Genomic DNA, 12,932 nt, shown 5'->3' on the forward strand with positions numbered 1-12,932 from the left:
AAAACAGTTCCTCTTGGACGTTGTGGTGGTGGTTCCCCCCCCCGCCCCATTTTTTTTTCCTTTTCTATATGGCTGCAGTAGAAAAGAAGATCATCAAGCAAATGTACAGTTTCAATACTGTATTATATCACTCTTGTTAACTGAAAAAATCTGGGAGGAAAGAAGCTTCCATGACATTACGTCTCTTCTGTGCAAGGCAGTGTCACAGAGTGCTGTTTTGGAATCATAGGGCAAAGCTTTTCTCAAGGCTCCTAGCAAACTCATGATTGATCCCTAAGTAGTTAGGAAATAATTGTTTGCAGGGATGGTTTCCGATACAGAGCAGGAGAACAAAGAATGAGGGAAAAAAAAAGGCAGTTTTTATTCACATGAAAGATCAGTGGCAGAGCTCAAGTTGCTGCATACTACTTGGTGTACAATGGTGCATCCAGCCTTCAAGATCTTGCAGTGGAGAGGCAGCGCCATCCCCAATACGGTCTGAAGGTGGCGCAAACGATTTAAGTTAGTTTGAACATGAAGCTACACCTTACAAAACTAAGGCCACACAGTAGCATAAGAACTCTCTCTCTAAATATATACACATATTTTTAATAAAAAAATCTCGAATATATAGAGTAATGTCCTCTCACATATAGCTTCCTAAATGAACTTCCTCCTTTAAGAGACATGTGTGTGTCAGTGCTGCTGACTCCACCACAAAACAAAACAAAAAAACCACCACCAACAAAAACACACAAAAACCCCTCATTCTAGTGCACAGCTGTGAGCCATGAACAGACAAGGGAGCACGGTGAATGGAGAACAGCGTAGAATATCTGGCAATTCTTTACATAAATTCAGTCTGGAGTACAGTCTGGGTTACAAATTGCTTGAGCTGAGAAAGTAGTCCTGGGAAATTTTGTTACATACTTCCCTTATTTTATGCTCTTACCTGGCATCTGATTTCAGTCTGTGTCTGAGATGGGATGCTGGGAGAGACATAATTATAATGGTGTTTTATTTTGTGATCTTATGAAGAGAAACATACTTCTTAGAGATTGTGAATACCAAAGAAATACATTATTCTGTGAATAACGTCAAGAAGAGAGCAGAACAGCTTGTTTCCATCTGAGAACCTGGTGAGTTTTCTTATATCAAACACAGTCAGTACATCTCAGCTGTCTCAATGTTTTTGTGAGATCAGTCCGAGCATAGTGAGCAGCTGGTGAAAGCTGAGCCCAAGAGATACAGGAACGGTGCTGATGGAAAGAGTGCTTGTGATGAACTTGTCTTTGCCATAACAACCCATCAATCACAGACACCTGCCTCTGAGTGAGAAAAGAATATTCAGGCTTGGAATCTCCTTAGATTCTGCTGTGCCCTTGGGTACTCAAATAACGCAGACAGGCATCACCCTCTTTGATGCACATACCTTCTCACATATTGTGATGACACACTTGTGCCACAAGGATGTTTGTTGCTTGCTCTGTGCTAGCCCATGCCTTGCAAATGCACTAGTGGGCTCAGATTGCAGCAGCTGGGCTTGTGCTTTCCTCCCTGGAAGGATCCCTTCTGAGGTTACTTTCTAATTGTCTGGCAAGTGGTCCCAGCTGTCCCAAGTCTGACACTTTTTTTATGCTGCCCCTCAGGGCTGTTACATAGACCACAGGCAGTAATTTCTACTGGCTTGTTCTTCTGTGTAAGGCAATTGAAATTACTTTAACTTCAGTGCAACCTCTCCGGAGTCCAAAGTTACTGTAGTTACCTTGTCAAGAGGAACAGAACAGGGAGTTGTAACACAATCACATGCCAGTGGGAACCATGGGGTAAAGCCCTGGAGGGGAAAGGGGCCCAGGAATGTTGTTTAATATTCAAGGATCACCTCCTCCATGCTTGATATCAGTGCATCCTAACAAAGAGAAGTCAGGCAAAAATGCCAGGAGGCCTGCATAGATGAATAAGGAGTTGCTGGCCAAACTCAAACACAAAAAGGAAGCCTCCTGAGGATGGATGCAAAGACGGGTAATGTGGGAGGGGTACAGAGACACTGTACAAGCAGCTATGGATCAGGACAGGAAAGCTAAAGCCGAGACAATTGAATCTTGCCAGGGACATCAAGAGCTTCTACAGGGACACCAGTGGTAAAAGAAAGAGTAGTGAAGACCTTGGCCCACTGCTGAAGGAAATGGGAGACCTGGTTACCTGGGATATGGAGAAAACTGAGATACTCAATGACTTTTTTGCCTCAGTCTTCACCAGCAAGTGCTCTAGCCACACCTCCCATCTCACAGAATCCAAAGGCAAAGACTAGGAGAATGAGGTACCATCCACTGCAAGAAAAGATCAGGTTTGAGACCATCTAAGGAACTTGAATGTGCACAAGTCCATTGGACCTGATGAGCTGCATCTGAGGGTCCTGAAGCAACTAACAGATGAAGTTTCTAAGCCATCATCCATCATATTTGAGAAGCCATGGCAGTGAGGTGAACTTCCCAGTGACTAGAAAAGGGGAAACATAACCCTGATTTTAAAAAGAGAAAAAGAGGAAGACCTGAGGAACTGCAGGCCAGTCAGTCTCACATCTGTGCTTGGCAAAGAGATCACAATCATGGAGCAGATCCTCTTGGAAACTATGCACATAGAAAATAGAGAGGTGACTGGGAGCCAACACCACTTCATTAAGGACAAATCATGCCTGACAAATTTGGTGGCCTTCTATGATGGGGCTACAGTGTTGGTGGATAAAGGAAGAGCAACAGATGTCATCTACCTGGACTTGTGCAAAGCTTTTGGTACTGTCTCACACAACATTCTTGTCTTCAAATTGGAGAGACATGGCTTTGACACATGGACCACTCGGTGAATATGGAATTAGCTGGATGGTCTCACCCAGAGGTGTGGTCAGCAGCTGGATTTTCAGGAAGAGACCAGTAACAAGTGATGTTGCTCAGGGGTTTGTGTTGGGACTGGTATTATTTAACATCATTGTTGGTGATATGGACAGTAGGATTAAGTGCACCCTCAGAAAGTTTGAGGTTGACACCAAGCTGTGTGGTGCAGTTAGCACACTGGAGGGAAGGAATGCCATCCAGGGAGACCTTGACAGACTTGAGAGGTGGGTCTGTGCAAACCTCATGCAGTTCAACAAGATCAAATGCAAGGTCCTGCATTTGGGCTGGGGCAATCCCAAATATGAATATAGGCTGGGAGATGAGTGGATAGAGAACAGCTTTATGGAAATGGACTTTGGGGTACAGGTGGATGAAAAACTGGATAAGAGCCATTGATGTGTGCAATTGCAGCCCAGAAAACCAATTGTATCCTGAGCTGCATTAAAAGAAGTGTGGCCAGCAGGTCGAGGGAGGTGATTCTTTTCCTGTACTCTGCTCTCGTGAGACCCCACCTGGAGCACTGTATCCAGCTGTGGTGCCCGCAGCACAAGAAGGATATGGACATAGTAGAACAAGTCCACAAAGATGATCAAGGGACTGGAGAATCTCTCCTGTGAAGACAGGCTGAGAGAGCTGGGGTTGTTCAGCCTGGAGAAGAGAAGGCTCCAGGGAGACCTGATAGTGGCCTAAAGGGGGCCTACAGAAAAGCTGGAGAAGGACTCTTTGTTAGGGAGTGTAGTGATAGCGCAAGGAGCAATGTTTTTAAACTAAAAGGGGGTACATTTAGATTAGATATTAGGAAGAAATTATTTACTATGAGGGTGATGAGGCAGTAGAACAGGTTGCCCAGAGAAGTTGTGGATGTCCCATCCCTAGAAGTGTTTAAAGCCAGATTTGATGGGGCTTTGAGTAACCTGGTGTAGTGGAAGGTGTCCCTGCCCATGGCAAGAGGGTTGGAACTAAATGATCTTCATTGTCCCTTCCAACCCAAGCCATTCTATGATTCTGATTTTTTTAGGTGGACTTCCAGTATTTATAAGAAGGATGGAAGTTGGTTAGCAGGGGTAACAGAGCATAGGTGTGCTCCGACTGTGTATGCTGCTTGTCACCTCAGACACTTTCTTTTAATGGTACTGCAATGCAGAAATATGTATTGATTTTGTCTGCAGAGCAGAAACTTTCTCAGCAAAACACTGAAAGAGAGTGCCTATCACATACCTGCATTTTACCAGGCTGATGGTCTTTCTTCTTCTCACCAGTAACTGCAATTGTTGCAAAGTACTGGATGACACGCTTTGTGTTCACAGTCTTCCCTGCACCAGATTCTCCACTGTTAGAATGAAAATATTATTAGAGGAAATAGGACACATTTTTACTTTGGTCAGTGTTGTCACACATATCAAAATATACTCACGTGATAAGGATCGACTGATTATCCTGATCTGAAAACAAAGCCACAGAAAGAGCTCTTCAAATGAGATGTGGAGGGCTTTTATTCCTCAGACATAGCTAACTGACTTCAAGGGAAAGAATTATATTGAAACTGTATCACTTTGTAACCAGGTAAGGTGAATTCTGCATTAGTCTGTATGTGGATTTTTGCACTCCCAGCTAGATGGAGCTATCCAAACTATAACGTTAAGCAGTGGTTGTTTATAAGGCTTCCCCACTTATTATTTGCTTTTGGTTATGTACAGACCTTGGATTGAGTATTGTTTAGTTGGAGTCAGATTCTCTGCTATGATCATTCCATGTTGTTTCTTTAAATTCCTTACTTTGGCACAATGCCAAATAGCTAGCTACTGCCTTTCTTTCATTATTCAACACTACAGGGTTCTTTAAGATGCCATAGTCAGTCTAATCTTGAATTTTGCCATAGGACTATGGGAGCCATTTCCATCATGCCTTGAGTAGAAAAGCATGCAAGACGCCTGAACTGTTAAGTGTTCCTTGACCAAGCAGCCAGGCTATGTTCTTGCCAAATGACTCACCAGTCAGCATGAACTGATAGGCGTTGTCAGAGATGGAGAAGATGTGTGGAGGGGCCTCCTGGCGCTTTTTGCCTCGGTAGCCAGCCACCACCTCTGGGTTGTACACTGGCAGCCACTTGTAGGGGTTGACAGTGACACAGAAGAGACCTGAGTAGGTCTGTGAGGAAGAAAACAAGCACGTTGGTTTCTGCTCAGCCTGGCACAGCAGGCCTTCCAGTTACCCAAAGGAAGACTGCTGAGGAGAACTCAGAAGGCAGAGGTCAACAAAACTCTGGGAAGACCAGGGCAGCGGAAGAAATGAAATTGGAGGAATGACCTATCACAGAATGGATGAAATTTACCATATGGCAAGGAAAGACAAAGGGAAGAAGGAAGAAGAGGAATGATACATAGGATACAAAAGGAGAACATATGCAAGAGAGAAAAAAGAAACAGAAATGAGGAAAGGAGGTGAAAAGTCAGGAATATCTTCAGAGAGATTGAAAGGTGTCTTCAACCCCTCAAAAGCACAAATCTCCTTCTGCTTGTACTTACGTAGATCATCCAGACTGCATAACGCTCTTTGAGGTTATACAGCACAGCAGGTTCGTGGAGGTGGGTCATCATAGCCATGTCCTCAATTTTATCAAATTTTGGAGGGTTCATGGGAAAGACTTCATCATCCTTTACTGTTACAGTCTGACAAAACCAGAGAGAAGCAAAAGGAGAAGAAATATTAACCAGGGAACTTTTAGAACTGGATGAGTTATGTATGACGAGTAACAGTTAATGGCACTTACTGTATCATCATATGTTTTAACTGTGACTTTACCACCTTCTCTACTCTGTATGGTACCTTTCACATACATTTGCTTTTCATCCACTACGAAACAGGCTGCCTTAGCATCAAATGGGCGATTCTGGTCTTCAATTCGCTCCTTCTCAGATTTCCGTAAATAGGGAGCAGCTTCTCCAAAGATTGCCATCTCTGCATCTGATGTCATGACTGGAGTTATTCTGGAGGAATTTAGAAGAGTTTCAGATATCCTGTATCCTGTGCATTTGTAATTTATATTTATCCAGAAATTGATCATACTCAATGACTAAAATGAAGAAGAGGACTAATCAACCTCAGGCACCTAACCTCGGCGTCAATTTTAAGTATTCACTGAAGAAGTCTTAATAAAGGAAGTTTCTTGTAGACAGGAGTAAGATTAGTGATTTAAGATTTGTTCTCATACATAATTTCTAAGTGGAGGCATTCTTCATGCATTTCTGTTTTCTATGTTTTAATGACAAACAGGGAAAGTTCAACTAGTTTCTTTCTGTATCAAGCACGGAAACAAATTGTGAGCAACAATCATCATCCATGTAGAGCCAAACCTGTTTATCATACCTATGAAATATAAAACATCTTTACATACCAGTGACAAAATTAGCAAATAAAGGAATATAATGTGTAGTAAAGGAAATAATTCGAAGCATAGTGTTACCTAGATAGATAAGTACTTGATATTACCTTTCAAAAAATATCAATGTCAAAGTACCTTTTAGCTTGATTATATTACGTAGGGTGACATCACTTACAAATCATTAAAAGATGGTTTGTATGTACCAATACATACCAGACATTCTGTTAGGGGTTCTTCTAGTAGAAAAATTTCATAGGAAGGTTTTGTGTTCAGTTTTATTTTACATTTTCAACAACATTTAGTAAAAATTCTTTAATACAAATAGATATTATTGGTTGCTACAGTTGGAAGGACTGATGTGGATAATTCAAGACTATCTGGAAGCAACACAGGTGGAAATAATGTAGGCAGAAACTAACATAAACAGAAAGTTCTGCAAGCTAGCATAAAAGTAAGGTACTGAAGTAATCAACACAGAGTGCTTTTATGTGGTGCCAAGAAGATAATGAAAGCAGTTAGAATGCATTTGCAATGTTTTGATTTTGGACACATTGATGCAGTATTGCTGAGCTCACTCAGCAAAACCTATCTGCAATAGAATCTGTACCTTGCAGGACTTTGAGAAACTGCATCTCTCAAGAGATTTTAACACCCAGGAACTTCAAAGCACAAAATCTAGAACCATTAGCATACTTTGAAATTATTATTCTGTGTATACAGAGCCCAGCTTTTTTTTAACCTATATGATCCTTCCTCTGAATGGTTCGAGTGAAGCAACATGAAAGAGAGAAACTATATCACTGTAGCCATGAAAAGGCTAAGTAGAGCATCAGAAAATGCTGATAGGTTGTTCAAAATTTTCTTGGGAGGCACAGTCTGTTAGACTACTGAATCAGTTTTGATTTATGCCTTCGTGAAAAGACAGAAAGGCATTCTCTGAATAGATAGTTTGCATTTCCACCACTTTCAGCGAACCTTTTGTGGTATTAGGCATCCACAGGTATGGATGGTTCCTTTTGTTACTCTTGTGAACTCTTCCAGTCACTAACCTTCCCTAGAAAACTTAGAAGAGAATCGTTCATATATAAGTTCTTTATGAAGGTGTCTCTTTGTTCATAAACAGTTCTGTCTACCAGATAGGAGACAAGATCATATTGAACTTTGTTCTGTATTCAGGACCTCATGGATAAGCCATACATACATAAGTCAGCATACAATGCTTGAGACCTTACCCCAGAGGAAACTAAAGGCAGGATAAACTTGAACCCTTCTTAAATTGTACTGTGAGCATCCTCTCTTAGCACAGCCCTCAGTTTCAGATTTCCAGCAGTTGTAAAGATGGTAGGGGATGAATTGTAATTGTCTACAAGTCCCAGAATACCAGTTTACGTGACAAAAAGACATTACCATCTCTGTGTTTCATGCCTTCTTGGCTAAGCTTGAATATCTGTCACTTTTCTTTCCCCATAACTGGAGTATTTCCTACCAAGATCTATGAACGTGCTCCTACTGATTAAAACATATCTTTTGCAGTTAACTGGGTTCTACAACATACTCCTTTGCCAACCGCCCCTACCATTGTCTAGGTGAGCTACACTTACGGCTCAGGATCAAACAGCAAAGCAACCTTATTGTTAAACCCTTACCTTCAGAGAGCCCAGGAGGAAATCTGCTTTCAGTATCTGTGTGGAATGGTTAAAGAAAGGACAGAGAGAGTTAAATCAAGAATTCATTGCCTTGGTTAGCTCTCACTACATATGTCTTGAGCATACGCTCTATTAAACATGTACACATTCTTTGTGTAGTCTTTCCCAGTAGATGAACTGTACACAGAGCCATGCAACTCTTAAGCTAGAGTCAAATCCCACAGAAAATCTTGTGTTCCTCCCCACATTGCTGTGATCTGCTGGAAAAAAATATATAGCATCCAGGAAAGGATGAGCTACATTATTAACCCAATCAATTTCAGTTGCCTTCAGAGTTAGTTCTCTGTGCCTTTCATAGGGCTTGAAGGTAGCAAAATTTGTAGAGGGCCCTACAGTATGGCTCTACTACTTCTGCTACCACACTGAAGTGGGGTGGGCCATTTAACCTTGGCACTGTATGCCAAACATGAACAAGAATGTTAGAAGTGGGGATTGAGAAGAACATGCCCCTAGATGTTGAATCAAGCAAATTGGACTTACCATGAGATGCTGAGGTAACAAAGAATAAGATTGCTTTCAGCTGTAGCTCTTTATAAGTAACCTTCTGCCCACACAGCATTCAAGTGCTCTATTTTTGGTCAATAATAATTTGCTCTTTAGTTGTAAATGTGTTGAAGCTGTGATCTGTCTCCGAATTACTTAGAGACAGGATTGATTCAAGGTTGTATGGAGTCAGCTGCACTGACCTGTTTTTTTTTTTTTTTTTCATGCTCCTCTGTGCCAGGGTAAAGGATTAAGGGACTCAAAGACAGCTCTAATAATGCCAAATAAGGCAACCCTTGGCTCTTGACTTCAGGAGCTTTAAAAATAAAGTTGATTTTTTTTTTTCATAATTGTGCACAATTATTTCTTCACAACCCGTGTTCTTAATGGATCCCATCTATCTTCTCCGTCTATCTGCACATACTGATAGAGAAGGAGGAAGACTTAGTGAAACTGATTTTTTCTCTCATTATGTTTGCTTATATCATTGTACAGGGTGCTGACAAGTCTAAGGTCAACATAAAGCTTGGGTAAGGCGACTGCCAGTTTACGGATCACAAGAAGAATTTGCAGTCCTGGCCTGTAGGACCATTCAGAGGGTTGTGCTTAGTGGTGCAAAGTCTAGTTGGAGGCCTGTAGCTAGCAGTGTCCCCCATGGGTCAGTACTGGGTCCAGTGTTCACCAACTTATTCATCAACGACATGGACAATGGAACAGAGCGCACCCTCAGCAAGTTTGCTGACAACTCAAAGCCCAGATGAGTAGCTGATACCCCAGGGGGCTGTGCAGCATTCAGAGGGACCTCGACAGGCTGGAGAGTTGGGCCTAGAGGAACCTCGAGAAGTTCAACAAGGGCAAGTACAGGGTCCTGCACCTAGGGACAAATAACCCCAAGCACCAGTACAGACTGGGAATGACCTGCTGGAGAGAACCTCTGCAGAGAGGGACCAGGCAGTCCCGGTGGACAGCAGGCTGACCATGAGTCAGCAATGTGCCCTTATGGCCAAGAAGGCCAATAGTATCATGGGGTGTATTTAGAAGAGTGTTGCCAGCAGGTCAAGGGAGGTGATCTTCCCCCTCTACTCAGCCCTGGTGAGGCCACACCTGGAGTATTGTGCCCAGTTCAGGGCTCCCCAGTACCAGAGGGACATAGAATTACCAGAGAGAGTTTGGAGGAGTGCTATGAAGATGATTAGAGGACTGGGGCACCTGTTGCACAGGTGAGGACAGGCTTAGAGAACTGGTCCTGTTTAGCCTGGAGAAGAGGAGACTGAAGGGAGACCTCACTAATGTATATAAATATCTGAGGAGAGGGTGTTGAGAGGATGGAGCCAGTCTCTTTTCAGTTGTGCCCAGTGACAGGACGAGAGGCAGTGGGCACAAACTGAAGCACAGGAGCTTCTGGCTCAATGTGAGGGGGCACTTCTTTACTGGGAGGGTGACAGCACTGGAACAAGTTGTCCAGAGAGGTTGTGGAGTCTCCTCCTCTGGAGATATTCAAGACCTGCCTAGACGCCATCCTGCGCAAGGTGCTCTAGGTGATCCTGTTTGTGAGGGGGTTGGACTAGATGATCTCCAGAGGTCCCTTCCAACCCTGCCCGTTCTGTGATTCTGTAGGTTTACAATATCTGAAACTTGCAGGCATACTCCAGGGCCTTGATATTCTTCTTGTAGTGAGGGACCCAAAACTGACTCGAGGAGCAGTGTCACCAGGGCAGAATACAAGGGGATAATCACCTCCCTGGTCCTGCTGGTTACACTATTCCTGAAACTACACTATAATGTACTATAAACTATTTTATTCCTGAAACACTGTAACTATCTTGCGTTGCACTACACAGTGTTGGACAAGTGTCATCACCATTGACATCTCCCTGTAGTGAGGATGTCTTACAGGGGTAGAAGGCCAAACATGAATGCTTGGCTTTATTTGTTGTCTCTAAAATTTTGGTACATATGTTGAACAAAAGCCCTTTCCCTTTCCCTTTCCCTTTCCCTTTCCCTTTCCCTTTCCCTTTCCCTTTCCCTTTCCCTTTCCCTTTCCCTTTCCCTTTCCCTTTCCCTTTCCCTTTCCCTTTCCCTTTCCCTTTCCCTTTCCCTTTCCCTTTCCCTTTCCCTTTCCCTTTCCCTTTCCCTTTCCCTTTCTCTTTCCCTTTCCCTTTCCCTTTCCCTTCCTCTCCCCTCCCTTCCCCCCCCCCCCCCCCCCCGTCCCTAATTTTCCTTGGGTGCTTCACCCTGATCTGTTACACAAAGTATTCATGTCCATATGCTTCCCTTGATGTTCCTCAGGTTCTTAGTTCTGGGCATTATGTAGTTTCCAGTCTGCAGTCCCTACTTAATTGAACCTATTTACTGCTCCAAATTAATCTAGGAATCACAAGTAAAATTTGCCCCCCCCCCCCACTTTTTTTTTTTTGTAATCTCCCACTCTGCTTATACTCTTTCCTCTCATGTCTGTGTGAGCTTGCCATTTCTACAACAGACAAATCATTCTCTCAAGATCTCATGCTGGAGGTGCTGATTGGACCTATCTTTGACACGGCGGGACTAGCAACAGTGATAGCTACTGGATATTAGTTATGCAGTTGGTGATGTGTGGGAATGATAGTGTCTTCAAAGTGTAGATATCTGTTATCTTGGGTGCATAAATGTTGATACAATAGGGATGAATATCATCATTTTCTAAAAGCTTTGACTGGGTGATGAGATGTAGTTGAGATTAATTGTTGTTAAATACAGGGATGTCTAAAATGGTGCGAGTTGGCTAGTTTTAGATAAATTGCATCCCATATTTCTGTTTTCTATTCCTTTGTCTCATTATATGAGCACAAAATTAACTTAAGCAGGTGTGACTTAAAACTTCTAAAATAAGCTGCTTCCTTCTCACCTCCTCCAGTAGCAAACATTATAATTTCTTCCTCTTACATGGGACACTTCAATGAATAAAACCTTCACACGAAAACAGCAGAACAGCCATATTGTGTCCATCAAACCAATTGTTCTGTCCCCCGCCATGGCCAAGACAGATGTATAGGAAGAAATATAATTTAGTGTTGCTTACTCAGAGTGCTCTCCCAGCCTGCAAAAGCTAAAGGTTCAAGGATCCTGATAATATGCCTTTGTATTAAATAGTTTTTGATGGATTTCTTCAATGAATTTATTCTGTCATTTTTGTACTCTTGTAAGCATTTAGCATTTACAACATCCTGTGTCAATAAATCAATTGCATGCTTGCAGGGCAACCCCTTTCATTTGTTCTGAGTCATTCATCTGAAAAATGAATTTGCATCATCTGTAGTGAAATATTATTTCCTTCCTACTCTCTTTTTCTACCCATATGTTTTTATACAATTCCTAACTCAGAAAAGGTTACACTGCTTTGTTCACTGTTGTTGTCCTTCTCTGAGTCTTTGTCAGTTCATTTACTTCTTTTTGGGTTACATGCAGTTAGAACTGGAAGTTGTGGGTGCATCGTGTGTTTACACAGTCATGTAATAGTTTCTCTTTGTGCTCTATTCATATCCTAATAACATCTCTCTCCCCTGCACCCCAATAAATAAATCCCTTTCTGAACCATTACCAGTCACAGAAGCTGATGTATTCAGAGAAATAGCAAAATCTCAGTGACCTCTTTTTAGTGGTGACATTCATCTTAGAACCTGTTTTTTGTTTGTAAACATGGGATTATTTTTTTTTCCATGTATGTTGATTATCAACATTAATTTAATCTGCACCTTTATCACTCAGTTACAATATAGTTGCAGGGAGGAAAGCAAAGAATGAAACTCGCCAGCCTTTCTCTTGAAACTCTTCTACTATAAAGAAAAAAATCCTAAATTAGAACAAACAAGGGAGAGACGGTTAACCACAGCTCTGAAGGATCACCAGTGAGAAGGATTCCTAGCTGGCAGTATATACAAAGAGACCTACAATAAAGTTTAGCATGTAGACCTTTCCCCCACAGATGAATTTCTTAACCATCAGGTTAGGTAGAAATCCCTACTTTTCTCTCTGTGTCCCAATCATTCCTATAGTCCACCACCCCACCCCACCCACCAGTGAGAATAGAACTTTAGAAGGAAAGTTCCATTCCCACATAGGTACATGCACACACTGGGAGCTTGCTGAAAGCTATATACCTATGGGAATGAGAGCTTGGGATCTGAATTCCTGAAGTGGCAGTAGAAGTTGATTTGTTGATTTCAGGTCTCTTATAGCTTGGGTAAATTCTCTTACCATTAGATTATTTTGTACTGGAGATGAGGGGTGAAAAAGTGTTATCATTACTTCATCTTCTCTTTATTTTAAAAGCAAGAAAAAAAATGTCAGAAAAGGATTTTAACTTTAGAGACCATGAAGTCTTATTATGTTTTCACAGTATTTGCTCAGATCCCTATCCGGAAAGAGATGTATTTTCAGATGCATTGTTGTCATTGTTTCAGGTTGGCTAGGGAACGGCTTTGGTATATTTACATAGTTCTCTTGGCTGTT

At 42.1% G+C, this 12,932-nt stretch overlaps 1 protein-coding gene and 1 long non-coding RNA gene across 7 annotated transcripts in view; one reads left to right on the forward strand and one right to left on the reverse strand.

Moving 5' to 3' along the window:
• Nucleotides 1–10,620, reverse strand: part of LOC310884244 (myosin heavy chain, skeletal muscle, adult-like) — a 41,577-nt gene extending 30,957 nt beyond the window's left edge. For 3 of the 6 annotated variants that reach the window (XM_083805741.1, XM_083805742.1, XM_083805737.1), the window contains exons 1-5: nucleotides 5,641–10,620; nucleotides 5,396–5,539; nucleotides 4,862–5,018; nucleotides 4,285–4,312; nucleotides 4,089–4,200 (exon numbers count right to left, since the gene is read on the reverse strand). In XM_083805741.1, coding sequence (XP_083661867.1) covers nucleotides 4,089–4,200; nucleotides 4,285–4,312; nucleotides 4,862–5,018; nucleotides 5,396–5,539; nucleotides 5,641–5,934 — 735 coding nt within the window. In that variant the 5' untranslated portion in view covers nucleotides 5,935–10,620. The remainder of the gene's footprint in view (nucleotides 1–4,088; nucleotides 4,201–4,284; nucleotides 4,313–4,861; nucleotides 5,019–5,395; nucleotides 5,540–5,640) is intronic. The other 3 variants (XM_083805739.1, XM_083805740.1, XM_083805738.1) reach the window with 3 other exon arrangements.
• The window catches only part of LOC310884249, a 51,438-nt gene that overhangs the window by 23,353 nt on the left and 15,153 nt on the right, over nucleotides 1–12,932 (forward strand). The gene's annotated exons all lie outside the window — the stretch shown is intronic.

Source organism: Anser anser (genome assembly GCF_964211835.1).
Source record: "Anser anser genome assembly, chromosome: 19".
Taxonomy (NCBI): Eukaryota; Metazoa; Chordata; class Aves; order Anseriformes; family Anatidae; genus Anser; species Anser anser.